Below are 27,842 nucleotides of genomic sequence, written 5' to 3'. Positions count from 1 at the left end.
GGGAAAGAGAATAATCAGAGTTACCTCTAGATTTTTGGCCTAAACAATGTTCTTAATTACTTGGATAATGGGACTGAAATGAGCAAGACTGGAGGATATGTGTTTCAGTGGTAAAAATAAAGAGTTCTGTTTGGACTGTTAAGTCTGAGATGTCCTTTAAACATCCAAACAGGACTTCAGGTAGGCAGTTGGATGTATAAGTCTTAAGTTTAGTGAAGAGAAGGACAAGTGTAGAGATTTAGATTTGGAAGTCAGCTTACAGTTTATAATTAAAACCATGGGAATAGATGAGACCAAGTGGGAGAGTATACACATGAAACAATTAGAGAACAATTAACTCGAGCAATTTAATACTGATTGTGTATACAGTGGGAAATCAGTTAAGAACGAAGTCCATATGTGATACAATAAGGAGAGGGCTTCATTACTGAGATGAGACATGAGCCATGTCCTGGAGAATTAGTAAGATTTGGCTAAGGCAGAGAGGAGGACAATTCCAGGTGTAGAGAGGAGGCAGAAAAAGTAAAGACTGTGACTTAGCATGGTAGGTGCATTAACCTGCTTGGCCTGGTGTAGTGAATGGTGATTTAGGGATAGTTATGGGAAATGTGAGATACCTAGCGTGGGGCCAGATCCTGGATTTCCCTGCAAGTTCAGGTTCAGGGATGTCACTTTGATGATGTAATAGGTTATAGGAAACTCCTACCGCAGGATTGAGGGGAATGACTTGATAAAAAACAATGCTGAGACAGTGAAATAGAGGGTGAAATGGAAAGTCTGAGGAGAGGAGAGGCGTCAACTTATAATTAGGGCCTGAACTAGTAACATACAAGTGCAAATGATAAAGAAAATGCCAACCAGAAAGACACTTCAGAAGAAGGAACGGTTGAGCCTGATAAGATAGAATACCAGAGATGAAGAGAAGGAAGGGACAAAGATGACTTGGAATTGGAATTGGACAGAATGAGATCTTCGGAAAAGGTTGCTTATGGGGTGAGGGAGAAGAGGAAGACAGTGAAGCTCCATTTTGAGCATTTTAATTGAGGTTATGACAAGGTGTCCAGTTGAGGTGGGATAGAGATTTTGGAATCATTCACATAGAAATTAAAACTGTGAGGGTAGAAATGCCCACTGAGTTTCAGAGAGGCCCAGAATAGAACCTTAGAGAAGGTCCATATTTACTTGGATTACCTGGGATAATGAGGTATTATCTTTAATTGGGTTTTCTGAGAGTTTTAACTAGAAAATGTGGTGGTGGTCATGGTAGTTAAAATATGTCTAAAACGATGTCTTAGTGTACTTCTATTTTTTGAAGAAAAAGCCTGAAGCATTCTAATATTTAATAGGCTCTTTTAGTGCTCTGGGTGTAGTGTTCTGAGTTTCAGTTATTGTATAGTGTTGTAGACAGATACCAGCATTACAGAAGATTGGCTTGAATGTGTATTAATTCCGGCAGATATCCTGGACTTAAAACTTCTTTGCAAATGTTTTTTGTTCCTCTACCTATTGTCTTAAAAGTAGAGTAGAATGTAGTAAAATGTTAACACCCCTCCAGTGCCCAATGCTGTTTAACTGTTGTGAATTCTAGATTTTGTATTATTTATTTGCACACCATGTTATTCCACAAAGGATGTGAGGCAATTAAAAAAAAAATTCAAGAGTACAGGTAAGAGAATCATATGAGCGAAAAAATAAACATAGAATAATAAACTGAAGTAACATTTTTTTCTGGAGATGCAAACTATGTAGTTTGTTCATTTTTTAGAAAAGGGCTACAAACATTGTTCTGAACTTCCTTGGGGCCAAAACAAAGGGGGATAATGGATCATTTATAGGATTCACAGTATCCATTGGATAAAAATGTTGCTTTTCATGTTACTGAAACCTGATATACATAAAGAGAGACAGAATTCGGATAGCATTCTTCCAGGAACCATAACAATGAGCTTTTTATGATTTTTCTTATAATATTCCTTAGTGTAAACAAATAGCACGATGCAAAAAGCAATTTATTAGTGAGTTTAGGAGTGGGGTGAATCAGCAGAGGTCTAATCAGCCTGATTTAAGAATACAATTTAGAAATGTCTAAAGGATTAAATAGATTACATGGCCCCCAGAACCACACATAGAAAAGCCTTTTTGTGTATTTTTGTAGACAAGGTTTTTTTTTTTTTTTTTTTTTTTTTTGGGGTTACGCGGGCCTCTCACTGCTGTGGCGTCTCCCGCCGCGGAGCACAGGCTCCGGACGCACAGGCCCAGCGGTCATGGCTCACAGGCCCAGCCGCTCCACGGCACGTGGGATCCTCCCGGACCAGGGCACGAACCCGCATCCCCTGCATCGGCAGGTGGACTCTCAACCACTGTGCCACCAGGGGAGCCCTGTAGACAAGTTTTAAAAAAGGATTGAATAACAGAATTTTCAGTTCTAGTTCCTGACAAGAACCTGGATTTCATATATTTTCTATTATTGATTGGAAGGCTTGTTAGTTGGTTTCTAGTTTATTGAGGTTTTTATGCTATATGATAATAAATTTAGTCTGAAATATATAAAATTGGGAATTTATGTGTTACCTGACTTATTTAAAATTCTCATAGGACACCTCTTTTTTTAACCACCATGAGTTTGCCAGATAAAACTCACAGATCTGCAGTAGTAGTTGTAGCACAGCATGAAGCTGGCACCAGTCTGCTTTCTCAGCCCTGTTTTTAAATGCTTCTCTTTCTTTCAAAGCCCAGCTTATAGCTTGTGCCTTTTGAATCACCTTCTGCCTCATTACTACTATTTAATGGGTTGGCCAAAAAGTGCCTTCAGTTTTTTAAGTAAAACTAAAAGACTCATTTTCACCAAGAACTTTACTGAATAACGTATTCACCCTTTTGTTCCACTACCTTCTGCCATTTTTCAGGCAACTTCATAATTCCATCTTCACAAAACTTTTTATCTTTTTGAGCAAAGAACTGTTTCAGGTGCCTTTTACAGCCTTCCAGGGAATTGAAATTTTTTCCATTAAGGGAATTTTGTAAAGACCTAAATAAATGGAAATCCGAAGATGCAACGTCTGGTGACTACGGCGGATGAATCAGAACTTCCCAGCCAAGCCATAACAGTTTTTGCCTGGTCATCAAAGAAACGTGCGGTCTTGCATTATCCTGATGGAAGGTTATGCGTTTTCTGTTGACTAGTTCTGGATGCTTTTTGTGGAGTGCTGCTTACCGTTGGTCTAACTGGGAGCAGTACTTGTTGGAATTAATAGTTTGGTTTTCCAGAAAGAGCTCGTGATAGAGGATCCCTTCCAATCCCACCATATATATACAATATCACCTTCTTTGGATGAAGACTGGCCTTTGGTGTGGTTGGTGGCAGTTCATTTCGCTTGCCCTACGATCTGTTCCATTCCACATTATTGTACAGTATCCACTTTTCATCACCCGTCACAATTTGTTTTCAAAACAGAATGTTTTCATTATGTTTAAGTAGAGAATTGTATGCAGAAATACAGTCAAGAAAGTTTTTTACACTTAACTTTTCTGGAACCCAAACATCAAAGTGATGAACATAACCAAGCTGGTGTAAATGCTTTTCAGCGCTTGATTTGGATATTTTGAGTCTGTCGGCTACCTCCTGCATGGTATAACGTTGATTGTTCTCAATTAATGTGTCAGTTTGCTTGCTATCAACTTCAACTGGTCTACCTGACCGTGGAGCATTGTCCAGTGAGAAATCTCCAGCACAAAACTTCGCAAACTACTTTTGATGTGTTTGATCGGTCACAGCACCTTTTCCATACATTGCACAAATCTTTTTTTGCATTTCGGTTGCGTTATTACCCTTCTTGAAATAATAAAGCAAAATATGCTGAAAATGTTGCTTTTTTTTCTTCCATCTTCAATATTAAAATGGCTGCACAAAAATTCACCAACTTTGGGCTTCCCTGTTTGGTGCAGTGGTTGAGAGTCTGCCTGCCGATGCAGGGGACACGGGTTCGTGCCCCGGTCCGGGAAGATCCCACATGCCGCGGAGCGGCTGGGCCCGTGAGCCATGGCCCCTGAGCCTGCACATCGGAGCCTGTGCTCTGCAGTGGGAGAGGCCACAACGGTGAGAGGCCCGCGTATCGCAAAAAAAAAAAAAAAAATCACCAACTTTGATAAGTCTTTTTTTAAATGTACGCTGATATGACAGCTGTCACATACAACCTAACAAAATTGTTTCAAATGAAGTTAAAGACAACTAAGTGCTACTAGAGCCATCTTATGGAAAAAACCGAATGGACCTTTTGGCCAGCCGAATAATTTCTTTAGTGATCTTACTCCCTTCACAGATTGCCTGTAGAACTTGTTGACTGACCTTTTCATCATTTTTTTCTTAATAATATTTTTTTAAATTTCTATATCCACTCTCTACAACTAGGTTGTAACTCATTGAGATAGTTGATGTGCCCTGGCTTATATTATTTTTGATTTCTCATCTCTTAGCATTGTGGTTTTCAAATTTGTACAGAAATTGAAGTGCTCTTTGCAGAATACCTCTGAGAAGCAAAGCTAAGTGTCTAATTATGTGCTAAATCAGATGGTACCTCACATTAGATTCTAGTTGAATAGGTAAAGGAAGTCCAAAGCTTTAAGGAAAAGAAATAGGTAACATTTAAAATTGTGAAATTTCCTTTAATTTTCTACCCCTATGTATTGGGAAAAAGATGAATTTCATCAGATTGTGGTAGCTGAATAATTCAATTCAGCTAATGGAGCACATTCTGTGGAGCCTGGCTTGTGCTGGCACAATGCCTTGCATATATCATAGTAGCTGTTACATGAGGGATGGTTGTTTGTGGGGTATGGCAAGATTCTGAGTGCAATAGAGTTAAAGTTAAGTCTTCATTTCCTCCAATATTCTTCAACTTGACTCACTGATTGGGGGTGGGGGTGGGGGTGGGTGGGTAATCCAGGTTTGTGATTTCTTTTCACATTACATAGTGATATTATAATTCTCTGTATAAAATTTTAAGGAATTCATCTGTTTTATTAGTTGAAGGATACTTAAATTGTAATAAATGTTTAATAGATAAACTTATGTTACTACTTAGGAAACAACAGTGACTGAAGCAATAATTTTGAACCATATGAAAATTAAGTTGTGTCTTATGAGACCTTAAAACTTTGAGATTGGTTTTAGGTGCTTAAAAATCATAGTTGTACGTTTTGATAAACGTTGAGACACTGATCTTATGAAAAGACAAACACTTTGGGAGGTCAGTAATACTCTGTTGTGAGTTTTAGTGCAAGAAGTGAAATTTCTTAGTTCTTTCACAGTAAATTCATTTGAAGTCTGATAATGGCTGTGAGCTTCATAGGTTCTCTCCTTACCTGAGGAGTTGCTTTCTTCGTATTTGTCCCCAGACTGCTACCTGCAGGCAGGAATGCTGTTTTAGACTTATCTGCCTTTTGGCCCGCAATTGCCAGGCAATTTAGTTACTTTTCATTAAATTTTGCAACAGCTCTGTGAATGGCTTTTAAATAGAACTTTTCCCCATTGCCAAGGGCAAAAACACAACTCACACTAGCTTAAGCAAAAAAAGGGTATTGTGAAGGATAAGCCAGTTACCTAGTTGGCTGGAGCCAGGGAATCAGATGTTATCAGGAGTCTTTGTTTGATTTCTTCAGTCTTTCCTTTTGCAGATAGATATTCTGCACATATTGGAAAACACTGCACAGGTAGCTCCAGGCTTACTTCATTCCAGCTGGCAACCCCACTGACTCCATGTTTCAAGAAAAGGACTTCAATTGGCTTTGCTGTGTCATGGCCCATTTCTGTACTAACATTGTGGTTGGAGGGCTAAGGTACTCTTAGTTGGCCTGGCCTGGATTTCATGCCCACCTGTTTGATGGGCAGCTTTATCAAAGCCGTATAGAATAGGTGGGGGGGGGGCTGGAAATAGTTCTCCAAAGGGAAGGGGAGAAGGGACGCTGGGCAGATAGCCATTATAGTACTACCAACCCTATTTTCAGATGAGGGAACTGAGACTTAGGGATGTAAAGAAACTTGTTCAAAGTCACAAAGCTAATAAATGGTTTATCTGACATATAGTCCTTTTTTTAAAAATAAATTTATTTATTTATTTATTTATGGGTGCGTTGGGTCTTCGTTGCTGTGTGCAGGCTTTCTCTAGTTGCGCTGAGCGGGGGCTGCTCTCGGTTGCGACGCGTGGACTTCTCATTGCGGTGGCTTTTCTTGTTGCAGAGCACGGGCTCTAGGCATGTGGGCTTCAGTAGTTGTGGCTGATGGGCTCTAGAGCGCAGGCTCAGTAGTGTGGCTCATGGGCTTAGTTGCTCTGCAGCATGTGGGATCTTCCCAGACCAGGGCTCCAACCCACGTCCCCTGTATTGGCAGGCGGATTCTTAACCACCGCGCCAGCAGGGAAGCCCCGTACAGTCTTTTTGCTTCAGCAATCACATTATTCTCTGGTAAAAGATGGAGTTACCTCCTTTTACCCTTAACCTCTTTCTTGACAGGGTGCATCCCTAATTCTCCTAATCCTTTTCATTTTATGGACAGCGAAATTAACCAGGGAAGAGAATTAAGTGAAACTCCCCCCCCCCCCACTTTTTGGTTGAGTAATGATGAGGAACAGAGTATATGTGAAGTGTAAAATTGATGACATAGCATTGTCTCATTGAAGACAAGGTGTTTGGTGAGGAGGGGGTGTGACAGGGGAATGCAACCCACCAGTAGGGACCAGACCACTTGGGGGGAGAATGTAACCTGTGTTTTGTCTCATTATTAGCATCATATCACTTTTCTGCCATTTATTATGGTAAAATCCACAACTTTTCAGCACCACATATGTTAAATAGGCTCTTATGAACTGGTCTAGGAATCTGATTACTCTTACAGTACAGTTTCTGTACCTAGCAGTAAACTTCTGGAATACAACTAACAGGCAAATGAGGGACTATCTACGATTATCTACTATCTACGGTTATCTGAAAAAAGTCAGGATCTTTATTCTCTGGTGTGTGAAGGTGTGAAGGCATTAGGGTTAGTGGGAAAGGGTGAATCAGGAGATTAACTCTGCAGAAAAAGAAAAGGATGTCAAAGGCAAATTTTGTATCCAAGGTTTTGATGGTGTAATCACCTTTGGCTGCTTAAAATCATCTGATTCTCCTTTAGCTTACTGTTATAAGTTGCTATCACCTGGCATACTACATATTAATACATATTTTCTTATTTAATGAGGTTTAAATTAGTGACTAAAATGGGTCTTTTATTTATGGGATAATGTATTTAGCTCTTCACCATTGGAGGGTAATTGAAGGTTGGCTACCTAAGAGAGGAATAAGTGAGAAAATACGAAGTTCCTGGTAGAATGCTGCTCATGGCAGACAGTGTTACTGAGTTCTCTTTCTTGTTCTTATCACCTTACTGTCCTACTGATGGCGAAGTCTTGTTTTCACCTTGTTTCTCATCAGATGTATTTGGTGATAATAAACGCTTTATTTTAGGGAATGGAGTTCAGTATGGAAGGTTCTCTTTCGAAAATAAAATTTTTCTTATGCTTAGCAATTTTAAGAGTAGATTAGAGATTTCATGTCCTACTGGAGAACTTTTCTTCACCCAGGGAAGCTATTTACTGGGTAGATATGACTACAAAGGATAAGCAGATTTCCTGTGTGCGATGATACAATAGCAGAATGAAAACTATATGTAATACAAATATTATTGCTGTTTCAATTTTTCAATAGTTTGCTATATACTTTGTCATTTGGCATGCTAAAAAATTAAGTTTTGTTTCTTTAATCTTGTTTTGTATATTGTTTTAAGTGTATTCCCAGTACCTAATTGCAGGCTCCTGGCGGGCAGGGACTTGGTCTTTGACATCAAAGCCTATAGAGTAGAATGCTGGACATATGCTAGGTGCTCTATTATTTGCTGTGGGGAAGATCATCGTTTTCATTTATTATTTAGTTTGGTACAGCAGGCTAGCAAGTCCTAATAATGTCGGTGTTTAATTGGTGATGTCTAAAATTTTTTTGACATTTCATAAATAAAATTAGATACCAGGAAAAGTTTAATGTCTAAAACCACTTATTCATTTTGTTGGACTTTAGGAATTGCTTGAGGTATGGCCTGCTTGGATACATGATAAAATTAGCTTTTAAACAACGTGATTGAAAGAGGTAAATCCTTCTACCTGGAGTTTGAACTTCCACCAGCCTTACCTGTTCAAGACACACTTGATCTTGGAAGGCCCCAAAGAAGTTTCTAGTATGTGTGCTGTAGAGAGGAACCAAAGATGTAATGAGGTTGGATAAATTCCTTGGCCAGAAGAAAGGCAGTAGCTATAGAGATCAAATCCCATTGGTCCCAAAGCACAGAATGGAAGGAAATAAAAAAGAAAAAGGAAATTAGAGAAAAGTAGGAAGAAAACAATGGCAATTTAAGAATTGTGCTCAAGGTGGAGAAAAGAAGACTTTGTGTTGTTGTGAGATTAGTAATGACAGTGATAAAAGGAAAGCAGACATACTTGTTAGACCTTTATAGCCATCTGGAGGTACTCACTGCAGAGGTGAGTGATTCTACATGGTCCCTGAGAACAGCCCTGTGTTTTAAGTAGGGGAATGTTGAAGACTCAGTGATCTGAACTGAAGCCTTCTGGTAACACTGACCTGGAAGAGCAGGTGAAGTTCTGCTCCCTTCTGTCATTTGTCAAGTATTTATTGACCTTCTTCTTTGTGTAGATACCCCTGAGCTGTGCAATTATCTGTGCACAATATACTAAACAAATTAGGTATAAATGAGTAAATGAATGATGCCATCTATGCACTCATTTATTTACTAATTTATGGAGCCCTTATTGTGTACTAGACATAATATTCTAGATGCTAAGAATACAGTGGTGAACCATAAAGAAATCATCCCTGCTCTCATGGAGCATAGATATTAGTGAGAGACATTGCAACAAACATACAAATATATAAGTACAAGCTGGGTTAGTTACATGAAGAGAAATAACAGGTGCTTTGTTTACAATAAAGTAAGAATGAAATTAGATAAAATATGTAATATATTTAGCAAAGGGCCTAGTTCATACTAAGTGGTCAGTAAACCGTACCTGCTACTGCTACTATTATTACTACTACTTTTCTTCCTCCTCATCAAGGCAGAAGGATAACAGCCAGAATGTCTATAACAAGTGAGCTAAATGAACCTGATGGACAGGCTAAAGGCTGCACAAACTGGCATGCCTCTAGTGACGTTAGACTATTTCATGTGAGTAGTCCTCAGTGCGATGGTAGGAGTCTTTCAGTTAGTACCAGTGATATGAAAAAGCAGAACTTTCGATAACAAAGGTAAATTGACAGAGCTGTATGTAGTTTTGGAAAACTGGCTTTGCATTTCAAGTAAAGACAGCATTGTAAAGGTAAATTCACTATGAAAAGTCATAATATTATAGAATATAGTGTTTTCAGAGAATACCATGCATTTATAGAAAAATAAAGACTTGGGAATAAAGACTCTCTGAAAACATTAACATACAATCTTAAAAACATAGGATTTTTTTTTTTTTTATTTCACAAAAAATTCTCCAGTTAGATTGAGCTCAAGCCAGAAAAACCATTTGGGATAAACTCACGTAAGTGTCTGTGGTTCACTTATTAATATGGAAGTACAGTAAAACCCTGTTATAGCCCAAGAACTAGAGTCTAAAAGCTTCAGTCATCTTACTGAAGGATAGTGAAATAACTCCTAGCTAGCCACTTGGAGGTTCCAAGTGTGTAGAAGCCACTCACCAATTGTGTTTTTTCCCAATTCTAGTTATTGTAAGATATATTTGAATGCTAATGACATGTCAAAGAATTTTGATAACGGCAGGGAAGATTATTTTGGAAAGGGAAAAGTACTTGGGAAAATCATACTTTGATTTTTGATTTAGTTGTCAATTTTGTAGGAAAATACAGTATGTTATGGCTAAACTTTTTTGACTGTGACCCATAAGAAGAGATGCATTTTACTTTGTGACCATTACTTAACATACAAATAGGATAAACAAAAGTTTTATGAAGCAATAAACATTCTGGTATTTTCTGTTATATTCTATTTCCATTTTTAAGAAAATGCTGTGTGTAATTCACTGAACTAATTTTATGATCTGCTAGTGGGTCACAACGTGCAGTTTGAAAAACATTGCATGAAATGACTCTGTGTTAAGTGGAACTTCAGAAAGGAATTCCAAGTTATTCCAGAAGCATAAGATCAGCACAATTTCACTAGTAGTGTATCCCACACCGTTAATAATAGACGATTAATAGGTGCGAACTCCACATCATTTGGGTGCCTTGGATGGTCTTTTAAGAAAGAAAGATATATGTACATTTGCTTGCATATGCATAAACTCTCACTGGAAGGATACATATGAAATTAATAACATGAGTTGCTAGAGGGACAGAGAACTGGCTATCTGAGCAGAGGTGGGAATAAGACTTCAAGTATAGTATTTCCTTTCATTTTTCATTCTTTTAAAATTTGAGTCATGTGAATATATTTATTTTAAAAATTAAGTTAAAAATAATAAATTCTGCTACTATAGTATTAGAGAAAAGAGGGGAGAGGGGGACTCCAACATGGATCAGGGTTTGGCAGTAAAAATTGCTTTGATAGATTAGCAGTATCTGGCATGGGAGTGGGAGTTACAGCCTGTATGCTCTGTTTGCTCCCCTTGATCTAGACCAGAGCTATGTTGACAGTACCATTAATGAATGTTTAAGTGACTCATTAAAAAGGGTTAATTTTTGTCCCATACTCTGCTTGTTACAGGGGAGTGTATACTTTATTTTAGAAAGTTTATTTTCAATAGAAGATGGTTAATTTAAACATTTTTGTTTTTGATTTTTAACTTGTTATTTAGAAATACTTTCAAACTTTCAGAAAAGTTGTACAAATAAGAAAATTACAAATAATACTTGTTCCCAGACTCACCTTTTGTTAACATTTTACCGCATTTGCTTTATTGTTTTATCTGTCCACCTATCTATCTGTCTGATTTATTTTTGTCTGAACCATTTGAGAGAAACGTACAAATACCGTGCCTCTTTATTCCTAACTACTTCAAAGTGTATTTTCTAAGATTAGGGATATTCTCTTACTTAACTATAGTACAGTTATCAGGTCTATTAAATTTAATATTGATACCATACTTTCACCTAAACTACTGTACTGCCTGTTTTCCGTTTTTGTCAGTTGACCCAGGAATATCCTTTATAGCATTTTTCCCCCTCTCTGGCACAGGATCCAGACTAGGGTTAGGTATTACAGTTAGTTGTGTCTCTTTAGCCTCCTGTGATCAGAAACATTTCCAAAGCCTTTATTTCTTTGTTTACAACATTGAGGTTTTTAAAGAATACAGCACCCCCATCCCTCTTTAAAGAAAATAGAATGTTGATTATTCTGATGTTCCTTCATGATTAGATTCAGGTTATGCATTCTTAGCCAGAATACTACATAGCTGACATGTCTTACTGAGGCACAGGAAGCCCATCTTCCCCTCATTAGTGATTTTAGAGTACTTGGTCAAGGTATTGTCTAGTTTCTACTGTATAATAAATACAGTAGAATTCCCTTGCAGCCAATAAACAATCCATGGGAAGACATTTTAAAGCCATGCAAAATTTCCTGTTCCTCACCAAAATATCCACCTAGATTTAGCATCCATTGATTATACTTGCTTGATCCAATTTTTGCTCTGTGGGTTGCAAAATGCTGATTTTCCAATTCTAACACTATCTCCACATTTACCAGGTGTCACTCAGCATTCTGCTGTGAACAAGAGTCTTCCTTTCTTCCCTTTTGTTTGTTGTTATGAATTCATAAATTCTCTTCTTTCCCCCTAATGATTCATAATTCATTATTATGTGAGTAGAGGATTTGATGCTGGATTTAAAGTCAGTGGATGACTTTAGGAGGTCAGTAATCACCTGACCTTGAAATTGTGTGCCAAGTTCTGGGTTGTGTCTGGGGAGAGTGTCCATAACTTTCATTAGAACCTCTAAAAAGTTCTTGATTCAAACAGTGTTAAGTTCCACTAGGTTGAAGGGTTGAAATGTTAAGCTGTTACCCTTATCTGTTTGAATAGTCTTTCCTGATTTCTACCCCAAGTGATAAGTAACTGAAGTGTTAGAATCATAATATGTGTCCCTCTCTAGATACATTTCACTTTTTTTTAAATTAAGTTTTATTGGAATATAGTTGATTTACAATGTTGTGTTAGTTTCTGCTATACGGCAAAGTGAATACATTCCACTTTGTTGTCTCCTGTTTTTAAATTACAACTGAAACTAGTATCATATTTTGGTTCCTTTAATTTTTTTTTGCTGAAATATGTAATAAATGTTAATATCGTCATTGCCTCTGTAGCAGCAGTTTGTGGTGTATAGAGCCAGTCTTCTGAAGTAACGAATTACCTTGATTTAATTTGAAATTTTAAATCCAATGTTTTTTACACTGTAGTTTTATTAGCTCTATGGGCGTGAGCTACATGATGTTGTGCACTGAAAATTACCCAAATGTTCTGGCCTTCTCTTTCCTGGATGAGCTTCAGAAGGAGTTCATTACTACTTATAACATGATGAAGACAAATACTGCTGTCAGACCATACTGTTTCATTGAATTTGGTAAGGGCCTGATTTTTTTTTTCCTTTTTCATTATCCTGTCTCCATTCAGTCGTAAATGATTTTTCATCTGATACTGAGGGGCAGAGGGAAAACTCAGAAAATTCTGCTAGCTTGCTTTTGACAGAATAATTTGACAAATGGTCTATAAATTATGGCAACTTCTTCATTTAGGTGCCTCTTAAAAAAATTCTGTTTGAGCTGTAGAGGATCCTGATTATTGGTTCAAAGAATTAATTCCAGAGGATAATTTTTCAGTGAGAAATTTATAAGCTAGAGTTTCAAAGTTTCGTGTTTATGTGATAGTATTTTTAGGCTGCTTAATGTAGAACAGAGGTTGGCAAACATTTGTTGTAAAGCACCAGATAGTACAATTTTAGGCTTTAAGGGTCATTAAGTCACTGTCACAGCTACTCAGCCCTTGCTATTATAGCTTGAAAACAGCCATAGGCAATACATAAACGAATGAGTATAGTTATATTCTAATAACATTTTATTCACACACAAAAAAATCAGCAGGCTAGATTTGGCCTATGGACATTAGTTCGCTTGACTCCTGATGTAGAAGAGGGAAAAAAGTAAATTCAAGGTGTAAATAGTGAAAATCAAATTGAAAGAAATTTAGGAAATGTCTTTTATTGTTTTCATTAAATTTATTCTTTAAAACATCTGTTCTAATGGTGTAAGCAGTAAATAAGAAAACAGATTTATATGAACATGCAATTTACAGTGTATGTTTTAATGTAATTACAACTGGTAAATACTGACAGACTTAATATTTTATGAGATCTGAATCCCTATAAAAATGAAGACTTTGGTTTAAATTTAAAGGGAGCTGTTTTTGGTTTTTTTGTAGAAGCTCAAAGTAATTCCTTGAAGTGGATATAATAGTAGAAATATTCTCACAGTCATGTAATATTAAATCCTTAGTATACTTATAATTATTAATTTCTAGAGTATAATTTCTAGTGAGAAAAACTGATGATGCCATAATATATTAACCATAAACACAAATAATATTAGGACATTCCATGACAGATTGAACAGTTTGGGATGGCAAATTAAACAGTTTATTGCAAAATTTACTGTCCATAAACATCACACCTTCAAATGATTTAATTAACAAATGACTGCAAGGAAATTTATTTTTTATTTTACATAGATAACTTCATTCAGAGGACCAAGCAGCGATATAATAATCCCAGGTCTCTTTCAACAAAGATAAATCTGTCTGACATGCAGATGGAAATCAAGCTGAGGCCCCCTTATCAAATTTCCATGGGTGAACTGGGGTCAGCCAATGGAGTCACATCTGCATTTTCTGTTGACTATAAAGGTGCTGGTAAGATTTCTTCTGGTGAGTTCTGGATCTCAATTACTTCATTAAAAAAATATTTTCTAAGAACCGAGGAACTCTTAAAAATGAATTAATTTATTCTAAAACTTTAAAGTAAGTACTTGAGAGAATGTAGAAGTTCAAAGTAATCATTTCTCCCAGTGTTTTATATAGTCATCTCTCAGATATGTGACTAATCAGCAATCTCAATTGCTTTTAAACAGCAATCTCAAAGGAACTCTTTGCTAGGGAAACATTCAAGAAGATTTCTTGGTACACATTCTTCTAGAAAATAATAATAATTTGTTTGTAATATATACCTATAGGCATGTAAAGTGCTTTGCATTATGTAAAAATGACTACATTCAAGGTTAGGGTTCTTGACTGTCACAGCACATGTGATCATCTACTCAGACATCCCCTCCCAAACAAGGAATACAGTTCTCAACAGTTGGGACATGTTGAAAATTTCTGCTTAAAAGTGGAACCCTTGTTATTTTATAAGGTAGCATATGCTGTTGTTGAGTTGCTTATTTTAAAAATTCTTTCTTGTATTTTGAGCTAAAATCTGTTCCCTATATTGCCTACACTTGTCTAAGTTCTGTGACCTCTCCCTCCCTGACTTCAGCTGTACCAGAACTTTGATGTCAGCAACTCTGTGTCATTTCTATCCTATTAGTCTGATTGACTTCATATAAAATATCCCCAGTTTCCTAAGCCTTTGGTAATTTGAAATCCTCCTCATCCTGGAAGCTTCCTCTTTATATGCTTTTGTTTGTTGGTATTCTTTAAAAGTGGCATTTAAGGCTGAACAGAACACTTCATATTTGGTTTGATTAATACAAATTATGGGAGAAAAGGGGGAGCAGATTTCACTAAAATGATCCAGCTAGTCAGGAAACAAGTAAACAAGCAACAAACCCTGGGGGAGAGGAGGTGGATCAGTACTTAGAGTTGTTAAAATATGTTATCTAAAATGTCCAGTTTCCAATTAAAAAAAATTACAAGACACGCAGAAGAAAAGGAAAGTATAACTCATACACAGGGGACGGGGTATGGTGGGGAAGGCAGGCAATAGAAACTGCCTGAGAGAGTGATCTGATGTCAGATCTAACAGACAAAGAGTTCAAAGTAGTCATTATAGAACTAAAGAAAACCATGATTAAAGAAGTAAGGAAGGTATGATGGTGATGTCACATTAAATAGGCAGTATTAATAAAAGACAGAAATTATAAAGAAGAAGAACCAAATTCTGGAATTGAAATTGAAATTCTGGAATTGAAAAATACAACTGAAATAAAAAATTCACTAGTTGGACTCAACAGTAGATTTGAACTGGCAGAAGAAAGAGTTAGTAAACTTGAATTCTAGATTGAGAGAGATTATGCAAGTCAAAGAGCAGAGAGAAAGATGAAGAAAAATGAACAGAACTTCAGAAAAATATGGGGCACTATTAAACACACTAACATATGCATGATGGGAGAACCAGAAGGAAAGAAGAAGAGAAGGGAGCAGAAAAAGTATTTGAAGAAATAATGGCTGAAAAGTTTCCACTTACTCAAAAAATGTTAATCTATTCCAGGAAGCTCAAAGAATTCCACATAGGATACATGCAAGAGATCCACAAATAGATGAATCATACTAAAAATCCTGAAAGACAAAGACAAGGAGAAAATCTTTAAAGCAGCAAGAGAAAAATAGCTTGTCATTTACAAGGTTTACCACAACAAAATTAACAAGTGGCTTCTCAACAGAAACAATGGAGACAAGAAGGCGGTGGGATAACATGTTCAAAATACTCAAAGGAAGAAAAAAAACCTCAACCAAGAATCTTGTATTCAGCAAAGCTATCTTTGAAAAACGAAGGTAAAATAAAGATATTTGCAGATAAGCAGAAGATGAGAGAATTTGTTGCTGGCAGACTCACCTTAAAACAATACTGACAGTAGTTCTTCATATTTGAAAGCCAGACCTAGACAATAATTTGAATCCATACCCCCCCCCAAAAAAAAGAAAAATCAAAGAGCAATGGTAAAGGTAATTATAAAAGACAGGAAGAATGCATTTTCTTCCTTCTGCTAAGTGATTTAAAAAGCAATTTTATAAAACAGTGTATATGTATCATCTCAATAGATGCAGAAAAAGCTTTGGACAAAGTTCAACACTCACTTATGATAAAAACTCTCCAGAAAGTGGGCTTAGAGGGAACCTACCTCAACATAATAAAGGCCACATTCAACAGACCTATAGCTAACATCATACTCAATGGTGAAAAGCTGAAAGTATTTCCTCTAAGATCAGGAACAAGACAAGGATATCCACTCACCACTTTTATTCAACGTAGTTTTGGAAGTCCTGGCCATGGCTATCAGAGAAGAAGAAGATAAAAGGAATCAAAATCGGAAAACAAGTAAAACTGTCACTGTTTGCAGATGTCATGATACTATACATAGAAAATCCTAAAAATGCTAATAGAAAACTGCTAGAGCTCATCAATAAATTTGGTAAAGTTGCAGGATACAAAATTAATAAACAGAAATCTCTTGCATTCCTATACACTAACAATGGAAGATCAAAAGAGATTAAGGAAACAATCCCATTTACCATCACATCGAAAAGAATAAAATACCTAGGAATAAACCTACCTAAGGAGGCAAAAGACTTGTACTCAGAAAGCTATAAGATACTGATGAAAGAAATCAAAGATAACACAAACAGATGGAGAGATATACGGTGTTCTTGGATTGGAAGAATCGATATTGTGAACATGACTATACTACCCAAAGCAATCTACAGATTCAATGCAATTTCTATCAAATTACCAATTGCATTTTTCACAGAATTAGAACAAAAAATTTTACAATTTGTATGGAAGCACAAAAGACCCAGAATAGCTAAAGCAATTTTGAGAAAGTAGAACAGAGCTGGAGGAATCAGGCTCCCTGACTTCAGACTATACTACAAAGCTACAGTAATCAAAACAATATGGTACTGGCACAAAAACAGAAATAGAGCTCAGTGGAACAGGAGAGGAAGTCCAGAGATAAGCCTATGCATCTATGGCCACCAAATCTATGACATAGGAGGTAAGAATATACAATGGAGAAAAGACAGCCTCTTCAGTAAGTGGTGCTGGGAAAACTGGAAAACTACATGTAAAAGAATGAAATTAGAACACTCCCTAACACCATATACAAAAATAAACCCAAAAGGGATTAAAGACCTAAATGTAAGGCCGGATACTATAAAAAACTCTTAGAGGAAAATATAGGCAGAACACTCTCTGACATAAGTCACAGCAAGATCTTTTTCGATCTAGCACCTAGAGTAATGAAAATCAAAAATAAACAAATGAGACCTAATTAAAGCTTTTTCACAGCAAAGGAAACCATAAACAAGGCGAAAAGAAAGCCCTGAGAATGGGAGAAAATATTTTCAAACAAAGCAAGCGACAAGGGATTAATCTCCAAAATATACAGAGAGCTCATGCACCTCAGTATAAAAAAAACCCACCCAACCAATCAAAAAATGGGCAGAATATCTAAAGAGACATTTCTCCAAAGAAGACATACAGATGGTCAACAAACAAATGAAAAGATGCTCAACATCACTAATTATTAGAGAAATGCAAATCAAAACTACAGTGAGGTATCGTCTCACACCAGTCAGAATGGCCATCATCAAAACTTCTATGAACAATAAATGCTGGAAAGGGTGTGGAGAAAAGGGAACCCTCTTGCACTGTTGGTGGGACTGTAAATTGGTACAGCCACTATGGAGAACAGTATGGAGGTTCCTTAAAAAACTAAAAATAGGGCTATCATATGACCCAGCAATCCCACTCCTGGGCATATATCCAGAGAAAACCATAATTTGAAAGGACACATGCACCCCGATGTTCATTGCAGCACTGTTTACAGTAGCCAGGACATGGAAGCAACCTAAATGTCCATCGACAGATGAATGGATAAAGAAGATGTGGTACATACATACAGTGGAATATTATTCAGCCATAAAAAGGAACAAAACAGTGCCATTTGCAGAGACATGGATGGACCTAGAGATTGTCATACAGAGTGAAGTAAGTCAGAAAGAGAAAAACAAATATCGTATAATATTGCTTATGTGTGGAATGTAGAAAAATGGTAGCAGCGAACTTACTTGCAAAACAGAAATAGAGTCACAGATGTAGAGAACAAATTTACGGTTACCAAGGGGGGAAGGGGGGTGGGATGAATTGGGAGATTGGGACTGACATATATACACTACTATGTATAAAATAGATAAATAATGAGAACCTACTGTTTAGCACAGGGAACTCTACTGAATGCTCTGTGGTGACCTAAATGGGAAGGAAGTCTTAAAAAAGAGTGGATATATGTGTGCGTATGACTGATTCACTTTTCTCTACAGCAAGAAACTAACACAACATTGTAAAGCAACTATATTGCAATGAAAATTAATTAAAAACAATGTATATAGTGTATTTTGGTGCCTGTGACATATAGAAATGTAATACATTTTCTAACAACAGTACAAGGGAGGTGGATGGTAGCAAAGCTGCATTGGGGTAAAGAAATGACTCCATACAGTAATTTGATTCCACAGGAACAAATGAAGAAAGCCAGAAATGATAAGAATTCATATTAACAAAACCTACAAAAATATAATTGTCCTTTTTTCTCTTAGTTTCTTTAAAAGACATAAAATTATGTAAAGTAATAATTATAACAATGTATTTTAGGGTTTATAATATTTATAAATGTAATATATATATATATCACACATATATATTCAGCAATGCCACAAAAATGGGAGAAAGGAAATAGAGCTATATAAGAGTAATGTATCTATAGCTCACTTGAATTAAGTTAGTATAAATCTGAATCTGTTTCTGATAAATTAAGATAGATGGTAAATCCTAGAGCAGCCACTAAGCAAATAACTCAAAAATAGTGAAAAATCATTAAAGAAAAATACTTCAGTATGAAATATTCACTTATTGCAATTATAGCAGTAAAGGAGGAATAGAGCAAAAAGGCATGAGAGATATCAAAATAAGTAAGAATGGCAGATATAAATCTACTGTCTCAAAAATCACATCATATGTGAATGGATTTTAAAAATGTGAATGGATGAAACATTCTAGTCAAAAGTTAGAGATTTTAAAAGTGGATTAAGAAAAAACAAAGATACAGATAGATTGAAAGTAAAAGGAAGAAAAAAGTTGTATAATGCAAACAGCAACCAAAAGAGAGCCTGAGTGGCTATTTTGATATCAGACAAAGTGGACTTTAAGACAAAAATTCCTACTAGAGACAATGGACATTTTATAATGATAAAAGAATCAATATATTAAGGTATAACAATTATAAATATATATGCATTTATCAACAAGAGCCCCAAAATACAGGAAGTAAGACCTGTCAGAAGTAAGAGCACAATAGGCAATTAAGCAGTAATAGTTGAAGACTTAAATACCTAACTTTCAGTAATGGGTATAAATGGGTAGAAGATAAACAAGGAAATAGAAGACTTAACACCATAAACCAGCTAAATTTAACAAACATCAATAGAACACTCCATTCATTATTAGAAAATACATTTTTCTCAAGTACACACGGAGCATTCTCCTTATGCTAAGCCATTAAAACAAAACACTTCGTAAATTTAACAGGATAGAAATAACACAAAGTTCTTTATCCACAATGAAAAGAAATTAGAAATTAACAGGGAAAAAAATTGGGAAGCCTCACAAATATGTGGAAATTAAACAATACACTCCTAAATAAATATACACTCCTATAATAATAATAATACACTTCTTTTTCTTCAAAGAAGAAATCAGGGGACTTCCCTGGTGGCGCAGTGGTTAAGAATCCACCTGCCAATGCAGGGGACATGGGTTCAATCCCTGGTCTGGGAAGATCCCACATGCCGTGGAGCAGCTAAGCCTGTGTGCCGTAACTACTGAGCCTGCGCTCTAGAGCCCACGAGCCACAATGGCTGAGCCCGTGTGCCACAACTACTGAAGCCCACATGCCTAGAGCCCATGCTCCGCAACAAGAGAAGCCACTGCATGAGAAGCCTGCACACTCCCATGAAGAGTAGCCCCCGCTTGCTGAAATTAGAGAAAGCACGTGCACGGCAACAAAGACCCAACACAGTCAAAAATAAATAAATAATTTAAAAATTGAAATAAAATATTCATCACATTTTAAAAAGAAAAGAAATCAGAAGGGGAATCTAGACTTTAAGATGAGTGAAGATGAAGACACATCATACCAAAACTTATGAGATGCAGCTCAAGCTGCACTTAGAAGAAAATTTTTAGCTATAAATATCAATATTAAAAAAGAAGAAAGATCTCGAATAACTTAACCTTCCACCTAAAGACACTGGAAAAAGAAAAGCAAATTAAACCTAAAGCAATCAAAAAGAAGGGAATAGTAAAAGTTGAAGCAGAAATAAACGAAAATGAAATAGCAAACAAAACCAATAGAGAAAAATCAATGAAATCAAAAGCTGGTTCTTTGAAAAGATTAACAAAATTGACAAACCTTTAGTTAGACTGACCAAGAAAAAGAGAAATTTACTAGATACAGACATGAAAGAGGGGCCATTTCTACTGACCTTATAGAATAAAGGATTTTAAAGGAAAACTATGAAAAACTGTATGCAAATGAGTTAGGCAACTTTGACGAAATGGACAAATTCTTAGAAATATGCAAACTACAGAAACTGACTCAAGAAGAAATAGATAATCTTAATAGACCTATAATAAGAATAGAGATTAAATTAGTAATAAACTATTCACAAATTCCAAACCCAGGTGGTACTACTGGTGAATTTTATCAGTTAAAGAGTTAACCAATTCTTTACAAAATGTTCTGAAAAATAGAAGAGAGGGAATACTCTTCACCTCATTTTATGAGGCCAGTATTATTCTAATACCAAAACCAGATTAACACATCACAAGACAAGAAAACTACAGACCAATATCTTTTATAAACACAGATACCAAAATCCTCAGTATAGTACTAGCAAACCAAATACAGCAGCATTTAAAAACCATTATACACCACGACCAAGTGGGATTTATTCCAGTGCTGCAAGATTGGTTTAACTTCTGAAAACCAATTATTTTAATACATGATATCAATAAAGTAAAAACTAAAAACCACATGATCATTTCAGTAGATGAAGAAAAAGCATTTGGCAAATTCAGCAGCCTTTAACGATAAAAACACTCAACAAACTAGGAATAGAAAGGAGCTTTCTCATCCTGATGAAAAGTATCCACGAAAACCCACAGCTAACCTCATACTTAATGACGAAAGACCAGATGTTCTCCTGTAAGATCAGGAACAAGACAAGGATGTCTGCTTTCACTACTTCTATTCAGCACTGTACTGGAGGTTCTAGACAGTGCAGTCAAGCAAGGAAAAGAAAAGTCATCTGGATTGCAAAGGGAGAAAGAAAACAGCTGTGTTCACATATGATATGGTCTTGTATATAAAAAATCCTAAAGAGTCAACTAAAAAACTATTAAACTAATGCATCCAGTAAGGTTGTAGGATACAAGATCAAAATATAAAAATCAATCGTATTCTAACTACTATCAATGGACAATCTGAAAATGAAATTAAGAAAATCCTAGCAACTACTGGCCAAAACAAGACAGATTATGCTTTCTGTTGTTTGCAACTAAAAAGAAAGAAAGAAAATCTCATACGCTGAAAACTACAAAACATAGGAACAAATTAAAGAAGACCTAAATTAATGAAAAGTAAAGTAGTCCAGTGTTCATGGATTAGAAGACAGTATTGTTATGATAGCTATACTCCTAAATTGATACACAGATACAATGAAACTCTGTGAAAAGTCCAGCGCTATTTTTTTTGTGCAGAAATTGACAAGCTGATCCTAAAATTCATATGGAAATGCAAGGAACCAAGAATAGTCAAAATAATCTTGAAAAAGAACAAAGTTGGAGGACTCACACTTCCAAACTTGCTACCAGGCTAGGTAATCAAGACTATGTAGTTCTGGTGTAAGGGTAGACATATAGATCAACAGAATAGAGCTGAGAATACAGAAAGAAAGCCTTACATTATGGTCAATTCATTTTTAAGAAGAATGCCAAGACAATGGTGAAAGAATAGTCTTTTCAACAAATGATGCTGGGACAAGTGGATATCTACATGCAAAAGAATGAAGTTAGGACCCTACCTTACAAAATGTGTTAAAACTAACTCAGAATGAATCGAAGATCTAAATTTAACAGCTAAAACTATAAGATTCTTAGGAGAAAACTTAGGTGTAAATCTTTGTGATTTTGTATTAAGCAATTTTTTTTTTTAGATTTGATACCAAAAACACAATGAAAAAAAGAAAAAATAGACAAGGTAGACCTCATCAAAATTAGAAATTCTGTTATTCAAAAGACACTCAAGAATTTGAAAAGAGAATTCACAGACATGGAGAAAATATTTGCAAATCATATATCTTCTAAGGCACTTGTGTCCAGAATATACAAGTAACATAACTCAAGTAACAACAATTCAATATTAAAATGAGAAAAGAATTTGATTACACATTTCTACAAAGAAAATATGCGACTAGCACATGAAAAGATGCTGAACATTATTGGTCATTAGTAAAATGCAAAGCAAAGTGATAAGGAGATACCACTTCACACCCGCTGGGATGACTATAATAAAAAAAGACAGACGATAACAAGTGTTGGCAAGGATGTGGAGAAATTGGAACCTTCTTACGTTGTTGATGGGGTTGTAAAGTGGTGCAGCTGCTTTGGAAAACAGTTTGGAAGTTCTCAAAAGGGTAAACATAGTGTTACCATATGACCCAGCAGTTCTACTTCTGGGTACATACCCCAGAAATTGAAAATGTATGTCTAAACAAAAATGGGTACACGAATATTCATAGCAGCTAAAAGTAGAAATAACCCAAATGTACATCAACTGATGAATGGATAAACAAAATATGACATATTCAAGCAATGGAATATTACTAAGCAATAAAACAGGAATGAAGTATTGATACATGGTACAACATGGGTGAAATTAAAAACATGAAAGAAGTGAAAGAAGCCAGATACAAAAGGTCACATATTTATAATTCATTTATACAAAATGTCCAGAATAGGCAAATCCATAGAGACAGAAAGTATATTAGCAGTTGATGGGAGCTGGAGGGAAATAGGCAGTGATAACTATTAATGGTTATGAGGTTTCTTTTTAAGGTGATAAAAATGTTATGGAATTAGATGATGATTGTACAAGTCTGTGAATATACTAAAAACTTCTGAATTGTACACTTTAAAACGGTGAATTTTATTTGGATTATATTTCAGTTTTTAAAATCAGTAATAAATGAAGGGGTTATTACTTTGAAGACTTCCAGGAATGATGGAATAGGTAATTCAGACCAACAGTCCCGCTAAATACATGTAGAAAAGCTAAATGGAATGTATATATTATATAGAATATATAGGTCTAAGATAATATAGAATTAATCTAAAATATAATCTTCCTGAAGTCTTTGGAGATCCAACAACATTACTAAGAATTACTAGGATACAGGGGAGAATGGAGGCTCAGGGAGATGAGCCCAATGTTTGGAGCTACTTTTCCTTTTGGGGCTTTTACCAGTTCTGAAGGGAACTGCTGACAGCCTCTCAAGATTTGGGAGACAGGGATTAGAGCAGAGCCCACCAAAGTGGTGAACCTCATGAGCAACCCTTCCGCTTTGGGTTACAGTTTTGCATGTTTGCACTCTAGGAGTATGGGTAGACAGGAGTACAAAGTAGACAGGCTTTTATCAGGACTGCAACTTAGTTTTGAATCATATTGGTCTCTAAAATTGGATTGAGCTGATTACACAGTGCTTTGTACCAGAGATCCTGGCAGAAGCAAACAAATAAATTTCCTGGAAGAAATAGTCTCACAAGCTTCAAATTATGTCTACAACAAGATTTGGAAAATAGAATGGCAAACAATCATAAATAACTAGGCTCCTGAAGACTAGACTGTGAATGCAAACTATGAGGAACACATATGCATGTGCGTGCACACACACATGGTCTCAGGAACCATGGAAGCCAGAAGACAATGATATCTTCTAAAGGATAAAAGAAAATAACTGCAAATGTAGAATTCTGTGCCTAACAAAAATATCCTGAAAGAATGAAGTAGCAAGAATGGATATTCTTGCATTGTTCCTGATTTTGATGTTACCAGGGAAAGCTCAGTCTTAAAGAGTTAAATATAATATGATGTTAACTTAGGGTTTATATTGATGCCTTTTTACCTGGTTGAGAAAATTCCTTTATATTCCCAGTTTGATGAATTTGGTTTTTATCAGGAACCGAAGTTGAATTCTGTCAAATGCTTTGTCAGCATGTTTTTTGTCTGCATTTATTGAGATGATTGTATGATTTTTCTTTTTAAAGTCTTTATGTGGTAAATTACATTGTTAGCTTTTCAAATGTTAAATAAACCTTGCAGTTCTGTGATAAACCCCACTGGGTCATGGTGTATTATCCTGTTTATATATCGTCAGATCCAGTTTGCTGAAATTTTCTTAAGATATTGTATCTGTATTCATGAGGGAATTGGTTTGTAGTTTTCCTCTTTTGTGATGTTTTTTGTTTGGTTTTGCTATCAGCAAAAAACTGGACTCATAGAATAAATTGGGAGGTATTCCCTCTACTTCAAAATTTGAGAAACGTTTCTGTAGAATTTTTATTTCTTCTTTAGGTGTTTAGTAAGTGAAGCCTCTCGAGCTTCTGGTTTTCTTTGTGATAAGGTTTTTAACCACAAATCAGTTTCTTTGGTGAATGTAGGGTTATTCAAGTTATCTGTTTCTTCTTGATTGAGTTTTAATAGTTTGTTTCTTTTAAGGATTCTGTCTGTTTCACCTAAGTTATTGAATTTTTTGGCACAAAGTTTGGCATCAGTCTTACTAGAGTTTATAATTTTTATTAATTTTCTTAAAGAACCAGCTTTTGCTCTCTTTGACATTTTATTGTTTTTGTCTTCTGTTTCATGATTTATGTTCTGATGTTTATTACTTCCTGTGTTTTGCTTCCTTAGGGTTTAGTTTGCTTTTCTTTTTCTAGGTTATGAAGGTAGAAGTTGAGGTCATTTATTTCAGAACTTTCTTTTCTAGTACAGGCATTTAGTAGTATGTATTTCCTTCTAAATATTGTTTTAGCTAGATTTCATACATCTAAATGCATTGTATTTTCACTTTCAGAATGCTTTTTAATTTCCCTTTTGATTTCTTTTGCTATCCATGGATTTGTTAGGAATGTGTTGCACAACTTTAAATATTTAGAGATTTTCCAGGTGTCTTTCTGTTAGCTGATTTCAGATTTAGTTTCATTGTGGCCAGATACCAAATTTTGTATGATTTTAATCCTTTTACATTTATTGAGACTTGTTTTATTCCCTCAGAGTATAGTCTATCTTAGTCATTGTTCTGTGTTCATTTGAAAAGAATGTGTATTCTATTGTTATTGGGCCCAGCCGCTCTGCGGCATGTGGGATCTTCCGGGACCGGGGCATGAAGCCGTGTCCCCTGTATCGGCAGGCGGACTCTCAACCACTGCGCCACCAGGGAAGCCCCTTCCTGCCTCTTTTTGTACTGGTTACTTTTGATCTGTTTTCTGTTCTTTGTTGGCTTACTTTACCTCCTTATTTCATTTGTTTGTTTTTGTGGTTGCTTTGGGTTTTATAGTATGTATCTAATATTTTGTGGTAGGGCCACTAGGTTCTGCCATGGCTAACAAGCAAGCCAAGAATTAGTTCTCAAAATGAAAACAGGTTTTGCCCAAGGGTGTGTCATTGCTTCAGAATACCTGGAGCCTCTTTTATGATTCTTCTTTCCAGGTTCGCAACAGGCTCAAAACATCATCCCTGTTTTCCACACATATTTTGAGCACCATTGGATCCATGGGTCATAAGCGCTGAGTGGCAGAATGTCCTGTATTGAAGTCTGGATCCTTCTGTTGCTCTGGGCCCTCCTCAACCATTGTCATTTAGTAAACAAGTTGGAGTGTCGTACTGAAATCTAGACAGGCATATGTTTCTAGAAGTATATGTTTTCTTAGTGGTATGGGTTGAAAGGTGCAACTTGATCTTTACTTTCAGTGTACTCTAGACCTTTAACTACCTGAAACTTGACTGAGGTTGTCGACTTTTCTAATTTTGTGATTTATTTATTTATTTATTTTTTGCGGTATGCGGGCCTCTCACTGTTGTGGCCTCTCCCATTGCGGAGCACAGGCTCCGGACGTGGAGGCTCAGCGGCCATGGCTCACGGGCCCAGCCGCTCCGCGGCATGTGGGATCTTCCTGGACCAGGGCACGAACCCGTGTCCCCTGCATCGGCAGGCGGACTCTCAACCACTGCGCCGCCAGGGAAGCCCTGTGATTATTTTTTACCCTCTGGCATATACATGTCATCCCAAGGTATCTAATCTAAGGCATATACTCTCTGTTCTTCAGGTACTATCAGCATGAGGTCATCAGTAAAGTAGATTAATATAATGTCCTGTGAGGTGTTAAGATGTTAGGTCCTTTGTAAGCCAAGAGTTAGCCAGGTAGTAAAGGTTTTACAGGCCATATGGTCTGTCTTGCAACTACTCAACTCTGCTGGTGTAGTATGAAAACAACCATATACAGTATGGAAAAGAATAGGTGGAGCTGTGTTGCAGTAAAACTTTTATTTACAAAAATTTGTGCTAGGCTGGATTTGGCCTATGGGTCGTGTCTGGCAACCCCTGTTATCAACTAATCAGTGGCACATAGCTGATATAACCTGGTGGCAATATCATAAATATACTGATATCTCTACTAAGTAAAAGCAAAATGCTTCTGATTTTCTCTGTTTATTAGGATAGAGAAAAAAAAAGTGTTCAAAAATTAGTACCTATGTGCCAGGGAATTAATTGATTTGTTCCACATGGAGACCACATCTGGAAAAGCATGTGCAATTGGAACCTACAGTAATCTGTTGTCATCCTCTGAGATGCACCCATTTTGGAGACAAACTAGAGAGTTAAAAAGGAGTATAATAGGAATCACCATACATGCGTCTTTTTAAACAAGCCTTGGATGGTGGCCCTGATCTCTGCAGTTACCCTAGGGATTAATGTTTTTAGGATATTTGGGTTGGGGGAGCTCCAAGACTTCCATTGGCCTTTCTTTCTCAAATATTTTTAATTCCATAGGCTTGGCAGTTGCTAAGAATATATGTCCATTAACATACACACTCAGGATCCAGGAGAATTACCTTAATTTGGGGTAGGGGTCCAACTTGACCTACTAGGAGGCAGACTCTACTAGAAACTCCTTGTATTACTTGACATCCGTAAGTCTCCACTCTGACCTGTAGACCACAGAGGTATCTTGGATAACCAAATAGGAGATACTTGAAAAATGGGGAGAATCTGGGATTTGTTATGGTTTTAAGAAAGAGAAAGAGAGAAAAGTCTAAAGAAAGAGAAGTTTTTAAAGTAATTCACAATTATAAATTATTTTAATATTAACTTTAAATTTGTTTTTAATTCAGACCAGGCCTGCATAATACTCTTCCAGTTTAAATATACTTTCCTGTTTTACAATTTTCTTTCCTAAATAAATTTACTTTATTTTGGAATCTGGTTAATAGGTATTTGATAAACCTTATTTTGCAGACCTTTTTCTCTGTTACAGTATCTTACTTTTGATTTCTTTCTTCTTGTATTTCTTTTTTTTTTTTTTTTTTTCTCTTCCTAACCTTGTGACCTTTCTCTCCACAGCGAGGCATAAATTTTTTT

General features: G+C 36.1%; 1 protein-coding gene across 2 annotated transcripts in view; it reads left to right on the top strand.

The window, feature by feature from the left end:
• SEC22A (SEC22 homolog A, vesicle trafficking protein) overlaps window positions 1-27,842 on the top strand; it is a 73,424-nt gene that overhangs the window by 8,718 nt on the left and 36,864 nt on the right. For both annotated transcript variants that reach the window (XM_007449694.1, XM_007449693.1), the window contains exons 3-4: window positions 12,500-12,663; window positions 13,824-14,018. In XM_007449694.1, the coding sequence (XP_007449756.1) occupies window positions 12,500-12,663; window positions 13,824-14,018 (359 nt within the window). The remainder of the gene's footprint in view (window positions 1-12,499; window positions 12,664-13,823; window positions 14,019-27,842) is intronic.

The sequence above is a fragment of the Lipotes vexillifer genome, unplaced genomic scaffold, assembly GCF_000442215.2.
Source record: "Lipotes vexillifer unplaced genomic scaffold, Lipotes_vexillifer_v1.1 scaffold1378, whole genome shotgun sequence".
Taxonomy (NCBI): domain Eukaryota; kingdom Metazoa; phylum Chordata; class Mammalia; order Artiodactyla; family Lipotidae; genus Lipotes; species Lipotes vexillifer.
This window is presented reverse-complemented; position numbering and strand designations above follow the sequence as displayed.